The sequence below is a fragment of the Clupea harengus genome, unplaced genomic scaffold (genome assembly GCF_900700415.2).
Source record: "Clupea harengus unplaced genomic scaffold, Ch_v2.0.2, whole genome shotgun sequence".
In the NCBI taxonomy this organism is placed as follows: Eukaryota; Metazoa; Chordata; class Actinopteri; order Clupeiformes; family Clupeidae; genus Clupea; species Clupea harengus.
Window position 1 is genome coordinate 7,501 of NW_024879798.1, and position 18,602 is coordinate 26,102.

The following is an 18,602-nucleotide window of genomic DNA, read 5'->3' on the forward strand; positions in this document are numbered from 1 at the left end:
TTTTCATTCATGCTTTATAAGCCTGACCAAAACAAAACGGAATTGGGATGAAGGGGGCTTTAATGACAACAGTGCGTATTCCTCCTTTCTCTCTCTCTCTCTCTCTCTCTCTCTCTCTCTCTCTCTCTCTCTCTCTCTCCCGCAGGCTGTGTCCTCATCCTCAACATCACCTCTCTCATTGCTATGCTGTTCACGTGTGGGCCCGCATCATCTCCTCTGCTGTTTATTGGCTTGTGAGGATATGAATGAGAGGAGGATGAAGAGGAAGAGTCCTGTCATGCAGGTTGACAACAAAGAGGGAGAGAGGGAATAACACAAAAATACAGAAAGAGAGAGAGAGAGAGAGAAAGAGAAGGAGAAAAAAACAGGGTGAACAACAAACTCACACACATGAACAGAGAGAGAGAGAGAGAGAGAGAGAGAGAGAGAGAGAGAGATCATACCCCCCTGGATGGCTTGTATCACTTAAGAGGACAGATGGATGTTGTCTCTCTCTCTCGCTCCCTCTCATCTGAGTTTAGTGGAGTGGCCCAGTGACACACACACACACACACACACACGCACACACTCATGTCTATTTTTAACCGCATTCTTTCAAGCAAGGCCAAACACTTCACACAAAATCTCTCCCTCTCTCTCTCCCTCCCTCCCTCCCTCTCCCTACTGCTTCACCCCCCTCCCTCTTTCCCCCGAATTTCCATTTTTCAAATATACAGCATTCCTTAGCAACAGTCCCAAAATAAACCTCCGCTGCGTCCCCTTATCCCCAGTGGAAATGTTTAACCCTTTCACACGGTGCTGAGACACTCATCACCACGGAGATTATTATGAGCACCGATGATGACCGCTCAGAAGTCCATACTCTGCAGGTAAGTAAGCAAGTAAACAGTACGCACAGGTGACCGCTCAGAAGTCCATACTCTGCAGGTAAGTAAGCAAGTAAACAGTACGCACAGGTGACCCCTCAGAAGTCCATACTATGCAGGTAAGTAAGCAAGTAAGCAGTACATGTCCGGGAATGAAAGGAACATCATGGATGGGCATGGATTCATTACAGTGTAACAGCTTCTTGACGTAATAAAAGCAAAACTGCTTCCGCTGTACCACTGCTTGTGTCTCCATGTCAGGCAAAACCAAACTGTCAATCTCGAATAGCTCAAATTCGATTAAAGTGACATTACGCAAGACCTGCAGCCCTGGTGATTTGAGATCGGCAAACAAACCTCTCCAGTCCATGTATATGCTCTGCTCAACCTGTCACCTTTGGGCCTCCTGGGTGTCAGTCAAACACTCTTTGACTTGGAGCTTCTGGCTGGTTCTATTTATGTATATATAGTTTGGTGTTGAAGCTCTGCTGTACACAAAGTATTGTATGTGATGTTTATAACAATTATATATTGTTATAGAGGTGAAAATGAGGAGGGTGTGTGTGTGTTTGTCTGCCAGGGTTGCTGGTATGCTCATATCTCTGCAATGGTGAGCCTAATATTTTCTCTCTGCCCTCTGTCTTCTCATCTACATTTACATTTAGTCATTTAGCAGACGCTTTTATCCAAAGCGACTTACAAGGATGTATACACATTTTACATTTTACACTGATGGCACACTGCACATCAGGAGCAATTAGGGGTTCAGTGTCTTGCTCAAGGACGCTTCGACAGGGAATCGAACTAGCAACCTTCTGATTACTAAACGACTTCTCTACCTCCTGTACCACTGTCGCCCCCCATTCTCGTTCCCCTTCTCTCTCTCCTCCCTCTCTCCCCCATCTCTCTCTCTCTTTTTTTCTCTCTCTTTCTCTCTCTCTTCTATGGAATTATATATATATATAATTATATATAATTGTTATAAACATCACATACAATACTATTTGTGTACAGCAGAGCTTCAACACCAAGCCTGAACTAGTACAACCAAGAGTACATGATCCAGGCCAACTTCAGAGTGTAATATCTCTGGAATCTTGTGTATTGTTGTTTATAGAGACCCTGGTTTACAGATGCTTTTGGGCACGCGTGTCAGGTTAACTTCATGTTTTTAACATACTTCACGCAAACAGCCTACTGTAACTGAGCACTGCGGGCAGGGGACTGGAGAGGATTATTAGAGCATGTCTGGAAGAGTGTCTCCCTGTGTGTGTGTGTGTGTGTGTGTGTGTGTGTGTGTGTGTGTGTGTGTGTGTGGCAGACTGTCTGACAGACTGGAGCTTCATCTCCATCATAATATGCTCACCGTTTTCCTCGTCCCCTCCTGCTCCTCCTCTGTATCCCTCTCTACTGCTTCTAGAACCTTCTCCTGTTCCCCACTCCTCCACTCCCCACTCTCTGTGTGAACCATGCTTGGCAGCACGTGGCCCTTCTAAGCACCCACAGATGCAGGTGAAGTTTTTCATTAGGCCCCGCTGTTGTTGCTCAGACCTGCTGAGGGTGTGTGCCTGTAAACAGGAGCACTGTAATAGGACTTGCCGCTGGGGCTCCGCAGCTCTTTAGACCATTCAGAGGAGTGGATGGAAAGAACGAAAGGAGCAGAGTAGAATGAAAACACATGGATGCTTGAACATGGAAAAATACCTGAATGTATGCATATGTGTTAAGTAATGCGTGCACGCACGCACAGACACACACACGCACGCACAGACACACACTAACACAAACACACACACACACACACACACACACACACACACACACACACACACACACACACACACATAGATTTCGCCTTTGACCATAGGTAGGCAATGTTACCATACTTTTAAAAGTCAAAGCTGTGTTCACCACACATCTGTCAGTAACGATATTAATTATGCTGACAATACCTCTCCCTCTCTTCCCTTCTCTCTCTGTATATATATATGTGTGTGTGTGTGTGTGTGTGTGTGTGTGTGTGTGTGTGTGTTTCATCATCTATCAACCTTTTTATGGAGGCTTGACTATATTTATGAGTCACCTCCGCCCAGTTAACTCAGGGGCCAAGTTGGAGCGAAGAAAAGAGGTATTGGGCATGAGGACCTGGTCATGACTGAATCCATCACTGTCGTGTGTCATCTGCCTCTGCATCCACCCCAACATCAACAACAACAACTACAAAAAAAAACAACAACAAGAACAACAACATGAGAAGACGGATGCTTCAACACAAAACAAAACCAGGGGCAAATCTTCAGTGGAGCTCAGCTGAGATTAAAAATGTGTGTAATTAGTGTGGATAAAAGCTCTCTGGCCTCAGTACTGTTAAATGAGGAGTGGTGGTGGTTGATGGAGGGACAATTAGACAATCACACTTAATGGAAACGCACTCCTGTTTACAAATCGTCATGTCAATAAACAATTAAATGGAGCAGAGGTGCAAGATAGGGCCACTGTGCTTTAAGTGTGTGTGTGTGTGTGTGTGTGTGTGCGTGTGTGTGTGTGTGTGTGTGTGTGTGTGTTAGCTGGATAGTTTATTAGGGGAAGTGTTAAATGAGCGTGGAAACGAAATCAGGAAAGTTTCTCTAGGGAGGTGTATAGTAGGCAAGAAGCCAGCGGTACCCACACAGGCACACCCACACACACTCACACATAACTGCTTTCGCCTCTTCCACACACACACACACACACACACACACACACACACACACACACACACACACACACACACACACACACACACACACACACACACACACACACACACACACATAACTGCTTTCGCCCCTTCCACACACACACACACACACACACACACACACACACACACACTCACACATAACTGCTCTCGCCCCTTCAACACACACACACACACACACACACAGAGACACATATACTCCACCTGAACCGAAAACTAATATGATACAGGGAATGCGGTTGGAATATTTAATTCACCTACAGCATGACAGAGTATACATGACATTTTAGTGAGTCGAGGTGAAATGAGTGGTGCGCTTCCTCATGCATGAACATAGCTAATGTGCAGTAGTGTGCAGTCACTGTGTCGCCATCAGGGCATTTAATCCCTCGTATGTGCTACACTATGAGGGACAGGACTATAAATACACACAGACAGCTCATTCAGACAGACAGCTCCCACAGTGGGGTCTATGCTGCTTCTACTGCGAGGCTACAGTGGTGGATCATGGATTGGTGAGCTTTACAGTTTTTCTCAATTGCTAACACACATTTTTTGAAAGCATGCCTCGTTTCCTCAAAACTCTAAACACAAATCCCAAAACCACTCACACAAAATGCAAAACCCTTTATACATCCTGCAAAAGGCAACTTTGCTTTCAAAACAGTGTTATGTCACCTCAAAAGGGTACTTTGTTTTCTAATGAAAAACACAGCCCATTATATGAGTAGACATTCTAAGCATCGATTGAACACTGATGTGCTCAATGGAAAACACTACTATGAAATGGGAAAACACCAGTATGAAGGCCTTATCAGGAACATTATGTTACTATACGCTTACTCCTGTAGTAAAATATAACTGTATAATGTTTTTACGCAAATATAAAACAACACACAAATATACAGTAACAACTAAAATATTTCTTTATTTTTTCCAAAAGTGCTGTAGCCTATACATCACAGCAAACACAAATGAATGTGTAAATGATTTGCACAGAACAAACAATAGGATATAGGCCAGTACAGTCAAAAAAAAAAAGAAAGAAAAATGTAAAATAAAAAAGGACAAAAAACGACTGCATCCTGTTCTAGCTCAAGACAATATTGACAATGTGCTATCAGAAATACACCTACACAGTGTTGTGAATGTTGTTGCATTTTGTGTGAGTGGTTTAGGGATTTGTGTTTAGAGTTTTGAGAAAACGAGGCATGCTTCATGTGTGTAAGCAATCGAGAAAAACTGTAACATTGGATTGGATTACAATACAGTACAGTAATGTGTCAGTGCTGATAGGACGCAATCAGTTGTGAAAATGTATATGACTTACTTGCACATAGTCATAGCATAACTGTTTGACTGTCGGAGTTTCTGACAAAAGGCACCCTGTACACCTGCTTTATTCTCAAGGTGTTCCGCCTTAGAACACAGTCCACTGTGGCTAGGCTCACTGTATTGATGTTTAGGAATATGTCTTGGTCATCAATGGTTGCACTTTGTATTTGTTTACGTAATTTTACAGATACAGTACAATGGAAAATACAAGAATACTATGCTCCTGATAAGGCATTCAAACTAGTGTTTTCCTGTCATAGTAGTGTTTCTTACCTATTCCCTCTTCTGAATGTCCAGAGAATGGATGCAACTGAGAAGCGGCTTATATTTGGTTGAACCCTCTGGCCAGCCTCCTGGATGGTCAAACCATGGTTGACCATATGGTTGACCACAGTGGCCCGAATCTCATCAGAGATAATGGCTCTCCTTCTTGCTCTTTCTCTTCATCCTCTTCCTCCTCCTCCTCCTCCTCCTCCTCCTCCTCCTCTTACTCTCACTCCTCTGCCTTTCTGATCACCTCTCACTTCAATGTTGCCATCAATTGTTCTCCAAACCAGGAGCTAACCTGTGGCCATCATATTGCTAAAGCTTTGATTTCAAATTGCACAACAGCCTTTGAAATGGAAGTTTTGCCAATTGAATAGCAGTGTGTTCTGTCTGAACACAAGGAGGTTTTGGCATTGATGAAGTGTGCAAAGTAGAGAGGATGGTGTTTAGTGTTTTGAAGAAAGTGTGGTTAACAATTGAAATTTGTGTCTAAAGCACATAATTGTGTGTTGTGTTTTGAAGAAAGTGCGGTTAACAATTGAAATTTGTGTCTAAAGCACATAATTGTGCTTATAGTTTAGCAGAATTGGTTTAGGGAGTTGGCACATGAGTTACAGGTTGTGGTCATTGTGCCATAAGTTCCAGTTTTTGAATGTAATCAATCGAGAAAAACTGTAATTTGTGTTTGCTGTGATGTATAGGCTACAGCACTTTTGGAAAAAATAAAGAAATATTTTAGTTGTTACTGTATATTTGTGTGTTGTTTTATATTTGCGTAAAAACATTATACAGTTATATTTTACTACAGGAGTAAGCGTATAGTAACATAATGTTCCTGATAAGGCCTTCATACTGGTGTTTTCCCATTTCATAGTAGTGTTTTCCATTGAGTGAGACTCCAGCACTCTTCATCCACTGGCCCCAGGTCATCTCGGCCTCCACTCCTGCTTGCATCCAGCGGGCCGATTCTAACTCCAGATCAGTGATGTGGCGGTGCCACGCTGCACTGGAGGAAAGTACCAGTCTGATCTCGCTCTGTCAGTTACGCAACGGCTCTTTAAATAAAACACTTACGCAACCCCTCCATCTCTCCCAACTCCCATGGCCCAAAAGTGGTGGAAAGGGATACGGGCACTTGAGGGAAGAGCGAGAGAGGGATAGAAAGAAAGAAAGAAAAGAAAGAAAGAAAGAGAGAGAGAGAGAGAAAGAGAAAACAACACAGTGCTTTGCCCAAGTATATACATTTACATACGTGCACTTAAGCTCAGGACTGGCGCTGGATGTTAAGAGCTGTGTGTCGTGGAGGCATAAACAGAGTGATGGGTGGACTGTGTTGGTTTTTCCATTGAGCGTAGGAATGTGTGTGAAGTGTGTGTGTGTGTGTGTGTGTGTGTGTGTGTGTGTGTGTGTGTGTGTGTGTGTGTGAAGGGGTGGGGTGGGTGGGCACACTAACGATAAGGTACTAAGAAAGAGATCCAGCTATGTGTGCATGCGTGCGTGTGTGTGAGTGTGTGTCTGTGTGTGCGTGAGTGTGTGTGTGCGTGTGTGTGTGTGTGTGTGTGTGTGTGTATGTGTGTGAAGGTGTGGGTGGGCACACTAACGGTAAAGTCCTGAGGAACAGCTCTGTCTAGGCGATGCTTGGCTCTTGGAGGTATAAATAGGTGACTCTGACAGCCAGCTGAGAGGCCCTGTGATGAAAGAGGGAGAGGATAATTCATCTGAAGCCCAGTGTCAGCCTCCTGGTCCTGTGTGTGTGTGTGTGTGTGTGTGTGTGTGTGTGTGTTTGCGTGCGTGCGTGCGTGCGTGCGTGCGTGCGTGTGTGTTTGTGCGCGCGATGGATGTATGCACAAGTTACATATATGTTCCAATGTGTGTGCATCGTGCATCAGTTAAAGGAAAACTACTGTGTACATATATGTGTTCTATTCTACTTAATGAATAAGACATGTGTGCAGGTTAGCCTGTGTGTGTGTGTGTGTGTGGCTGTTTGAGCGCTTGAGTGTATTCTAGCAGTGATTGCTACCTCAGATAAACTAATGCCAACCCTTGGGGGGTTATGCACTGTTGAAACACTCGTCCAGCATCTATCATCCATCATTTGCTTTCATTCTTGCAATCCCTTCTATTTGTAGGGTTATTATGAAAACTACATAGCACACATAGGGGCGACAGTGGTACAGAAGGTAAAGAAGTCGTTTAGTAATCAGAAGGTTGCTAGTTCGATTCCCTGTCGAAGCGTCCTTGAGCAAGACACTGAACCCCTAATTGCTCCTGATGTGCAGTGTGCCATCAGTGTAAATGTAAAATGTGTATACATTGTAAGTCGCACATATGTAAGTCGCTTTGGATAAAAGCGTCAGCTAAATGACTAAATGTAAATGAAATGTAAACTACTCCTGAACTCTAAGGTTTTCTTCATCTTCTTTCCACCACCTCCTTTGCCTCATCCCAGTGATCTACCCTCTAAATCAAATCAAATCAAATCAAATCATCAAAATCAAACTTTATTTATACGGCGCATTCCTGTTAAAGAAAGTATTAGTATATTTTATCATGAATATCTTTTGTTTTAAGGTTTGTTCCAAAATGCTGTGTGCCCTGCTTCTCCATGTAGATTGGACTTTGGAAGACAATTAGCAGAGTCAAGAATGTTAACCCAGAAACCTCACGTATATGTTTACATAAGATAAGAAGGGAGAGCGGGTTGTGAAATGACTCGTTGCTAAGCAGAAGTAGAATTCAGCTGAGCTGAAGGTATCCTAAGTGCATCCCAGCGTCTTGACTGTCATACTGTGTAAACATTGTTTGAATAAAAGGACTTGTTTTCAGCATGGCACGTCAGACAGACTTAAGGTGTCTGTCTCCGTCGGGGCCCGTTCGAAAACCGTCCAGTTCACTTACATGCTGGGTAGTGTTTTTAACCTGCTAACTAACTGTTGAGGGTCTTATCCCTGACAATTTCATACCAGGAGGTAACACAATTCGCTTCACAGAAGAAAATGGGGGTGCTTGGGGGTTACAAACACTTGTATTTGACACTGATTTTTCAGAGGTATGAAAATCCATACCATGATGACATCAACATTACAGAGAATGATAGGCGAGATTAAAGAGGTATGTTTTAAGTTCACGTTTAAAGGTTTCAGCCGTTTCTTAGGTCTCTCTACATCTAGATTAAACGACGATCTAACGATCTAAACAGGACATTTTAAAAGGGTACAATATTAAAGGCAATCCACAAGGCCTCTTCACCTCTGTACTTCAGAGCTAAAACAAAGTGTCTTGTAACCACGCTAAGGGTTCCTGAAATAGCACCAGTGGGTGTTTAAAAATACCACTTTAAAAATGGTAAAAGCACTTAGGAAGAATGTTGTTTTTCTTTTTTACTTCCCGGAGAAGACGTCTGCTTCTGATTAGTGGGCCGATAACGCAGATGAGCGGTAAACTCTAGTGAAAATTACAACATTCTTCCGCTTTTTGTTTTTCTTCACCCACACCACCGCCACCCCCCACCCAGTTTCTCTTGAAATACTAACAAAGTGTATCAGAGAGCCATTTGCAAAACAAACCTCAGAGATAAAATATATACAGATAATGACCAGTCATTTCCTATTTGGCCGCTGCCAAAAGTAGTGCCATACCATGGGAAGGAGGAATTCATAATCTCATGGTCTACTGCATTGCAGTAAAGTAAAGATCTGACTCCAAACCAAGCAGGCAAAGAGGTGTCCTGTTAAAAAAAAAACTATTTTCATTAAGTTTCAGTTTGAGGCCATTATGGAAAATAGGTATTGAATGTCATTTTCATGGGGAATGACTTCATCATTTTTTTTAAGTCTTCAACCAATCCAATGACCCGTGGAAGAGCTTGGGTCACACAGTACATTAGAATAATTATTCTAATCAAAGGAAGATAAGGGTGTTTTTGCACTCCCTTCAACACAGACCATTGAAGGGCACAAGGGAGAGATATGAGCATCAGTTTTCATAGGCGATATACAACAGACAAAAGGACTGGTTGAACAAACACTCTCTGGCTAAACTGGATTCTCAGGAGTGCCTCTCATACCAAGACAATGAGAGAAGAAGAGAGAGAGCGAGAGAGAGAGAGAGAGAGAGAGAGAGAGAGAGAGGGAATAGAGGGAGAAAGAGGGAGATGGATGGGAGGAAGAAGGCGCTCTGCGATTCACCAGGATGCTTTCATGGGATTTAGGGGAAGAGATGCCAGTGGCTGTGCGGGCGCTTAGGCTCCATAATGCCAGCCTGTTGCATAATTCAAATCTTCCTGTACATAATCCACGGTGCCTTTCAGGCCCCCGACGCTATTAATAGCCAGCAGACAGAGCCTTGACATTCAATATTCCCAGCAGAGGTTTCCTTGATTGACCTGCTTTGTGATGCAGTGGTGGTGGTTGTGTGTGTGAGTGATGGGAGGTGATAGGGATGATGATGAAGATGCTGAGATACATGCAGTCTACATACGCACAAACTTACACTCACACTCACACACACACACACACACACACACACACACACACACACACACACACACACACCTTCCGTCTGCTCTATCATTGACTCTCTGGCGACACTTTGTTATTGTGGTGTAACTGCAGAAACCGCCAGCTTGTAGGGAGGATTGGGAGGGGAGGGGAGGGGGGCGGGGGTGTAGTAATGATGCGATCGCTACAGGAAGCAGATGGACCCGAGCCTTGTGTTGTAATCGCAGAAAATCTAAGCACTTTCTGAGAAACCTCAATTTCTGGGTAAAATACCTCTAACACTGTGTTAATCGCTACTAGTAAGCAGGTGGGCGGGTGTATTTATGGGTGTACTGATGTGTTTATTTATGTGCGTGTATGTATGTGTGTGTGTGTGTGTGTGTGTGTGTGTGTATGTGTGTATGTGTGTCAGGGCATGACTTAAACACAGCAACTCGGAGCGTGCAAGTGATACACTGCTCTTGTTTCCGAATGCCACTGACACAATATGCGAGGTGAGGAGATTCAAAGCGAGGCAGCGCGAACAACTGGCACACATTTCCGCAGCAATAAACGATTACATAAAGCAGATGGGGAGTCTGACAGCTGCATCCTGCCGGCGGCAGCAAATGGTCACAGTGCTCCTACTCTCCACACACACACACACACACGCGCGTGCGCGCACACACACACGCGCGCACGCGCACACACACACACACCCCTCCCGCCTTACCTCCAATGTTTATTGGAGACGGCACTAGCTAAACGGGGGCCCAGTTGACATTGCACTTGGGTGGAGATTAGCAAACGAGTCCAGGGACTCAACTGTCGCAGGTCATGCCGTCACTTGTAATAATACATAGCTGACCGGTGTGATAATACCAGGTAACGCACAGGGCTCTTTTTAATGAGAGGGGGATGTTGCTGTTGTTGATGCCTCTCTTTGGCTGAGTGGTTATTTCTAGCCTGTTGCTGTCAGACACAGTTGAGGGCCTTTGCAAATAAGACCGGCCAGTTGTGTGTGTGGGCGCAAAATCTGAGAACACACACAGGACACCCGAGAGGTTTTCTCTATTCTCTCCACAGCCCTCCAGCTATGTGTACTGGGTTGGTGTGTAGACTGTAGCGTGTAGACTGTCTATGGTGTGAGGGTAGTGTGTGTATACTGCTTATAACAAGCCTACAACTGGAGTCTTAAAACAGGACTGTCTATTTAGGTCTCTCCTTGTTCTACTATACCTGACTGAACTCCAATTATCTCATAACCACTATAATGTCTTCAGGTCATTACAAAGGTGTTTTTAGCCAATTAAAGATGGGGTATCTCCCCACTCCTAGCTGGCAAAGCAAACCTTTTTCAGTCGTGAGATGAGCCTAAATAGGCTATTGCAAGCTCAGAACTCAGTGGTTTTTTTGGAAAGCAGAAGTTCGGAAACCCTGCAGTTACTGTTTCGTGACAGGACAGCGACAGATGTAGAGAAGGCTGGTGAAAAGAAGGATAGCCAAGACATTTTTAGCCTTTACCAAAACCTGCACAATTTAGGCGACTGATGTTGTGGTATAAAAAAAGCTACCCATTCAGGTTTTTGTTTGCATAAGGTTCAAAATGAGCTTAATCTCCAGATGTGTCCTCGAACGAGTACAGGATATTGTTGCCTGAGGCCACAGACAACAAAGAAGACCAACAGAAGAAAACTCCTCAAACTCTCTCTAGGCTGGTGCCAAAACAAAGGCAGATGCTTCACAGAATGCCCGTTTCTGGGAAGCAATAATGTGCAAGTCCAGCGTTAAGCTTACATAAAACGACAGGGGTTTGCTGGGTTGGCCGCGGCAGTGGATTCCAGCTATGAAACCTCAAACAGAGGGACAAATTAGTCTCGTCTTTGACAGGAAACAAGAAGACACAATCTGAAACAACCTAAAGAAAACAGGCACATTAATGTCTGTCCTATTTTTAAAAACAACTGCATTACTTTGTGTTTTTCTTTCTTGTCTAATATAAGCACCAAATATTTCCAGCTCCTGCCTCCTCTTCCTCTCCATCTTCCCATAATAATATTTGAACGGGGGGGGGGGGGGGGGGGGGGGGGGGGGGGCGGCTATAAAAAGGTGACCTGCCCGAAAGACCTTGGAATGACACTGCATGAGCTCAGGCTGTTGTTACTGGGCGCACGTGTGGTTTTGTTTGTGTGTGTCTGTGAGTGTGTGTGTGTGTGTGTGTGTGTGTGTGAGTGTTTGTGTGAGTGCGTGTGTGTGTGTGTGTGTGTGTAAATGAGAGTCTGTCTGTATAAGTGAGCACGTTTGTTTGTATGTTTGTTTGTGTGTTTGGTTTTGTATGTGTGTTTGTGTGTGTATGAGTGTGAGTGTGTGTGTAAGCGTGCATGTGAGTGTGCGTGTGTGTGTGTGTGAGTGCGTGTGTGTGTGCATGTGAGTGTGTGTGTGCGTATGCGTGCATGTGAGCGTGCGGTGGTCCACAGCACACCAACCATCTCCTCCACCGTACCTAACAACACATGAATACATCGGAATAAATGCAGAGCAGACCATGTCGTGGCAGACTGAACAGAACAGCTCCACTGTAATGTGTATTACAGCCCCACACGGCCATCCAGCTAGTCCGTCGCCTCTCTGACACACTCTGACAAACAGCGCTGAAGGTCAGTCAGGTGTGAGTTGCGGCTGTCGGACAGGAGAGGCCTGACGTCACCCTCTACGCAGCGCGAAAGGGCGATCAGCAATCGGAGCTGATTAAATGTCCACTTGGAACGTTTCGAGTGATGAGGTCATTGTGTCACTCATTGTGCGGTTGAAGGTTGAGGACATCTGACACCTGGTCTGACAGTTTAGCTTCTGATTGGGGGGGGGGGGGGGGGGGGGGCGCTGAGGCTCGGGGAGGTGACATAATTACTCTGCACTGGACTATATGCCACAGTTGTAAATAATGGGGTTATGGAGGGGGGTCCGTAGCGTTCCCACTAGAGGATATATATGTGTTATACGACTGCATGATAGGAGCAAATACAGATTGGATACAGATTGGATTAGAATGGTTTGTGATGATTGCTTTTCCTAACTTAATGCTTAAGTGTGTGTGTATGTGCATGTATGTGCATGTGTGTGTGTGTGAATGTGTGTGGGAGAGAGACAATGCGTGTGTGTGTGTGTGTGTGTGTGTGTGTGTATGTGTATGTGTGTTCGTCACAGTGTGTTTGTTTGGACAGTAAGTCTCTCACCTGGGCCCAGTTTGGCGACGGCGTACAGGAGGTCGTAGTTGATGACGGGCGTGGCCTCGTCGATCTGTTCCCAGCCAATGGGAGGGGATCCGGGTGGAGAGATGAGGAACTGCTTGGAGGGCTGGGGCGGAGCCAGATGCAGGTTGTCACCATCGGAGACAGGGTTTTGGACCTGACAGGAAATAAACATTATCGCCATGGAATCAACGTGGTGCATTATTTATCTCAACTCATGTATTTTACATGCCATTAAATCATACCATAATTTAACAAAAGTAATACAATTCATTCTTTAGAAAGAAAAAAATATTAAGAACCATTATTTGACACATTTTTAACTCTTTGTGTTCCTGACATGCTATAACAATCTCTGGGTAAAAGATGTTGTGACTACTGGTAGTAGTTTGACGATGACCGTGCTGAGTAGTCCTTTACGGTGCCAGTGCAGTTAGTACGTTTATTTTATTTTATTTATTTATCTCTTGAAAATCTGTGTTTTTTTTTTTTTAACAAGTGTTTGTAAACCCCCCCCCCCCCCCCCCTTTTCTTTCCTACTGTGAGGCGCATTGTGTTACTTCCTTGTATGAAATGCGCCGTACAAATAAAGTTTGATTTGATTTGATTTGATTTGGTAGACAGGTAAATAAGACAATGTAAGTAAATACCATTTCATTTAAAATACATGTAAAATACATGCCCCCCTGAGACACTAGATCCCAGTAGACTACTGTTTGAAGAGTTCATAGTCCTGACACTATAGTTGAGATCAGTTTCATCAGATCAGTGCATCATTTCCGATGGAGATGGAGGTGATGTGAAGCTCCTTGAGGTACTGGGGACGAGGGCCCTGGGCCCCCTGCTGTGCACCACTGGAGTCAGTGTGGGGGTGAGGCCTGTCGCTTTGAGGAGGTGCTCAGACCAGACCAGTAAGAGCTGCCTCAATCCAGCCCTACTCCAGATAATCCAACTCTCTCATATACAAAGCCTACAGCCTTCACCCTCTGAAGCCTTTCTTACTCTCTATGTCTCTCTCTCTCTGAAACATCCATCCGTCTCTCTCTTTCTGTATCTCTTCTCACTCTTGTCCCTCTTAGCAGTGTGCAACATGAATCTATGTCCTCTTTCCCTCTCTTTAGATATTGCTCTCTCTTGTGCTAGCTTCAATCAGCATCAATCTCTCTCTCTCGTTCAGCATCCATCTATCTCTCCATGCATTTCTGAGCCGTGGTTAATCTGTCTTCCAGGGCTGATCTGGAGAGCTAGTGACCCTGACTACCCCTCCACTCTGATGGGAGGGGGGTGAGGGGCACAATTGAACCAGTCTGCTGTGACCATACTGTACACCAGAATTAGTTCTCCCACAATCTCTATCTTATCTGTTTTTTTTCTTTCTTATCTCCTATCTCATTTGTCTTCTTTCCTTTCTCTCCCCCCCCCCCCCAAACACACACACTCCCATACACACTCCTTGTGGCTAGAATTGTTCCTGTGATGTACTCTCTGCTCTGCTTTGTGTGACATCTTGAGTCATGTATAAAGAGGATTGATGATGGGGGCCATTCACAGCGTCCCTCTTTTGTCTCGGTGTTCTTTGCTGTGTGTTTGTGTCTGAGAGCGCACGCTAACCATCAAAGGACTGGGTCTGCTGTTTTTGTCAGTGATGTTAGGTGTTTATTTTTTCCTGCGGTTTGCCGTGTGTGTGTGTTTGTGTGTATGAGAGAGAGGGAAAAGACTGCTCAGAAAGTGTACAGTGGCATGCAAAAGTTTGGGCACCTCTGTTCAGAAAGTTCTGTTACTGTGGATAGTTAAGTGAGTAGAGGATGAACTGATCTCCAAAAGGTATAAAGTTAAAGATGAGACATTCTATTCAACATTTTAAGCAAGATTAGAGGATTATTTTTGTTTTGTACAATTTCAGAGTAAAAAAAGGAAAAGGAGCACCATGCAGGTTTGGGCACCCCACGAGATTTGAGCTCTCGGATGACTTTTACCAAGATCTCTAAGACCTTAAATAGCTTGTTCAGGCTATGGCTTGTTCACAATCATCATTAGGAAAGGCCAGGTGATGCAAATTTCAAAGCTTTAGAAATATCCTGTCCCCTAAAACCTTGTCCCAACAATCAGCAACCATGGGCTCCTCCAGATGCTGTCCAGAACTCTAAAATAATTGATGCCCCCCTAAAGCAGGAGAAGACTATAAGAAAGACAGCTAATCATTTTCAGGTAGCAGTTTCATCAGTTTGCAATGTAATTAGGAAAAAGGCCATTAACCGTAACGGTGGAGGTCAAGTTAAGGTCTGGAAGACCGAGAAACCTTTCAGAGAGAACTGCTCAAAAGACCTTCAGGAAGATTTGGCCGACTCTGGAGTAGTTGTACGCTGTTCTACTGTCTGTCTACCTTCAAGGACGTCATCAGGAGAACACCTTTCCTGCGTCCTCACCACAAAATTCAGTGTCAGAAGTCTGCAAAGGAACATCTAAACAAGCGTGATGCATTTTGCAAACAAGTCTTGTGGACTGATGAAGTTGAATTAGAAGTTTTTGGGCCGAAATAAGCAAAGGTATGTTTGAAAAAAAAAGAGTGCAGAATTTGATGAAAAGAACACCTCTAACTGTTAAGCACAGGGGTGGATCGATCATACTCTGGGCTTGTGTTGCAGCCAGTGGAGCAGGGAACATTACACTGGTAGAGGGAAGAATGCTTCCAGAATTCGCTGGTATTTAAGTAACCACACCGATTAAAAGAGGATGGCTTCAGGATAATGATCCAAAACCTCAAAATCCACAATGGACTACCTCAAGAGGCACAAGCTGAAGGTTTTGCCATGTTTCTCACAGCCCCCCGAACCTCATCATTGAAAATCAGTGGATAGACCTCAAAAGAGCCGTGCATGCAAGACGGCCCAAGAATCTCACAGAACTTTTCCTTTTTTATTATTTTGAAACTATAAAAAGACGGAAATAAAAAAGTAATCTTGCTTGCTTACAAGAAATGGGTCATCCTTGTGCCTTTTGGAAAACAGGTCATCTTTTACTCTTTAACTTAACAGAAATCTTGACCAGGGGAGTCCAAACTTTTGAATGCAATCTGTCTGTCTGCCTGTCTGGATGGATAGACATGTAATTAATGCAATGCCAGAGTGAGACACGTACACGTCTCCTATACCCTCCCCCTCATTAGTACTGAGTGCAGACTGGAGAGGAGTGCGTCAGACAGGCGCTTCTTGATGCCAACTCTCTCTCTCTCTCAAACTCACTCTCTCTCTCTCTCTCTCTCTCTCTCTCTCTCTCTCTCTCTGTGTGCCAAACTATCTGAGCGAGTGCCTTGTCTCAGTCCACTGAGAGCCTCCAGCTACATAAACTCTGTGTAGTCCCACTCCTCATACTAATGGTCCAAACTGAAATATTACTCTAAAATTTCGGCTGGCTTACATGCACCACTAGATCACCCCCTTATATATTTATTATATAACTTATATGATGGTTCAGCCTCATCAATAAAAATACATCAGTGTTATGTACTATTAAATTGTTATAGGTATTGATGGTTTGGGTTTAGAAAGTAGATATAACTGTATTAGCAATGACAAAGTTTAATTCTCTGCATAGATTTATTTATTGGATCAAAGGTCATTCAGCAAATACTTTTTAAAGTTCAACTAAAAAAGGATGAAAATGGGTTATTTGTCGAGTGGATGCTGATTCTTTCGCAACTAAGTTTTTGTTTTCAGCTGTGGTAACTTATTTCTGAGTAGAATCCTACACTGTGCCCGTGCTAAGGTACTATGCGTTTAATCAATTGCATGACATAAGTTCACGATGCTGTGAGGATACCTTTGCCCCTCAATTTTACATGGAACTTATTTTAAAAACCAATGGGGACACCTCTTTTAATGTCTTATAGTGTATGCTAAATAAAGTTCTTGTAGTGGAAGGAATTACTCAAGAAGTTCTAGTTCTAGGCATTACTCTGTGTTTTAGGAGGGTGCCTCACCTGGGCGAAGTAGAGCTTGAGCTTCTTGCCCCTGAAGGGCGTTTCATGCAGCTCTATCCTGGCGCTGGCTGCCGCTTTGGGGCTGCTGAAGTTGATGCGCACACGCCGGAAACTCTTGAACAGCTGGAAGGTGGCGTTGTGGTCATACACCAGGAACAGGGTCTCGAACATCTCCTGTGATGGACCATACGCAAAGAGAAGAGGGGGGGGGAGGATTATAAATTCACTTTATCAACATTATACTATAATCCTGATGGTGGGAGATGACAATTTCCTGCAACAGACAAAGAACAGTATGACAATCATATTAGAAATGATACCTTGGCAACGAGGGTAAAACTCTGGGGTTAGGCTGGGCTGACTGTGTTCAGCAGGAGGCTATTCACCCATTATGAGATAGTCATGGTAGAAGCAATCACACGAGGAACACTCAGCCCCTCCCCCCAGTTTAATACTCAGGGAAGAACATAAAATGGGAAAAATCTCTTTCAATTTACATCGGATTGACCAGCTGCCAAAGCACAATGCATAAACATATAATTTTTCGGTCATGGGAACTTTGGGTAAAATAATATTAATTAGCATTGGAGGTCATTTGATATACTACCTTCTCTGACTTATTACAGTCTGGTACCATGGAACTATTTCCTTCAATAAACATGCTTAGATATCATCCCACTATAGTGAGATACTATCTGGTAGGGAGACGGCCATACTATTGCACGCTGATGGGACCCTGTGGTGTGGTCTGAACAGAGACTATGGAGCTCATAGGGGGCAAGTCAAGGCATGGGAGTGCATATCAGGCCTGATGCACATCATTCATTTCCTGCACGACTGAAGAGCTACAGAAAGGTGTCTTATCTTTAAACTAACTCACACACACACACACACACACACACATACACACCAACACACATACACACACACACACACACACACACACACATACACACACATACATACACGCACATGCAACCCCACTGCCACCCTGCACCCCCCTATACACACAGGCGCAAATTAGTGTCTACACAAAAACATACACACAGAAAACATTTGCATAAACACATTTCAGTCCTGTTTTATTTCACCAGGGCATTGCCACCTATTGAGCATTTCCTTAAACAGGGAAGCTGCTCAGACAGACTGTCCTTTCACCTGAGGATTACACATTTACTGAGGTCTACCTCTGAGATGAGGTGATCATTGATAATGAGATTTCAACTCAATGACCTCCGGATACTGAGTGGCTCCATTGCGGATTCCTAATCCCTGGCACAATGACTCATATCTTGAGCTGATCTACCTGCGGATGCACCTCTTCCAGATTTCATTATTTAATGTCGGACATGAATTTGGAAATTCAATTTCACCGTTTACTCCTAGCTCTGTATGTACGTCGTGTTACACAAATCACTTGTCATTATCAAATAAAAAAAGACCATCTGGAGGAGTCGTGAAGAAATCCGATGACTTTAAAGTGATTAGATTCTGTTTGTAAACAGGAAAGCGTGGGATTTCGTATAAACCGCCACATCTGTGGGGATCCCATTCATTAACCAGGGACTGCTGCTTCACAAGTTATTTTAGATGTAAAGTTAATTCAATGAACTGTGCTTTTTTTTTGTCAAAACTGGTTGAGAAATGGCATCGTAAATTCTAAATGATAAAAGTCTTGACAGATAA

General features: G+C 43.9%; 1 protein-coding gene across 4 annotated transcripts in view; it reads right to left on the reverse strand.

The window, feature by feature from the left end:
* The window catches only part of LOC122130407 (calcipressin-2-like), a 34,324-nt gene that overhangs the window by 4,450 nt on the left and 11,272 nt on the right, over nt 1-18,602 (reverse strand). The window contains exons 2-5 of one of the 4 annotated variants that reach the window (XM_042705141.1): nt 16,917-17,090; nt 12,923-13,094; nt 6,810-6,896; nt 3,012-3,083 (exon numbers count right to left, since the gene is read on the reverse strand). In XM_042705141.1, coding sequence (XP_042561075.1) covers nt 3,031-3,083; nt 6,810-6,896; nt 12,923-13,094; nt 16,917-17,090 — 486 coding nt within the window. In that variant the 3' untranslated portion in view covers nt 3,012-3,030. The remainder of the gene's footprint in view (nt 1-3,011; nt 3,084-6,809; nt 6,897-12,922; nt 13,095-16,916; nt 17,091-18,602) is intronic. The other 3 variants (XM_042705139.1, XM_042705142.1, XM_042705140.1) reach the window with 3 other exon arrangements.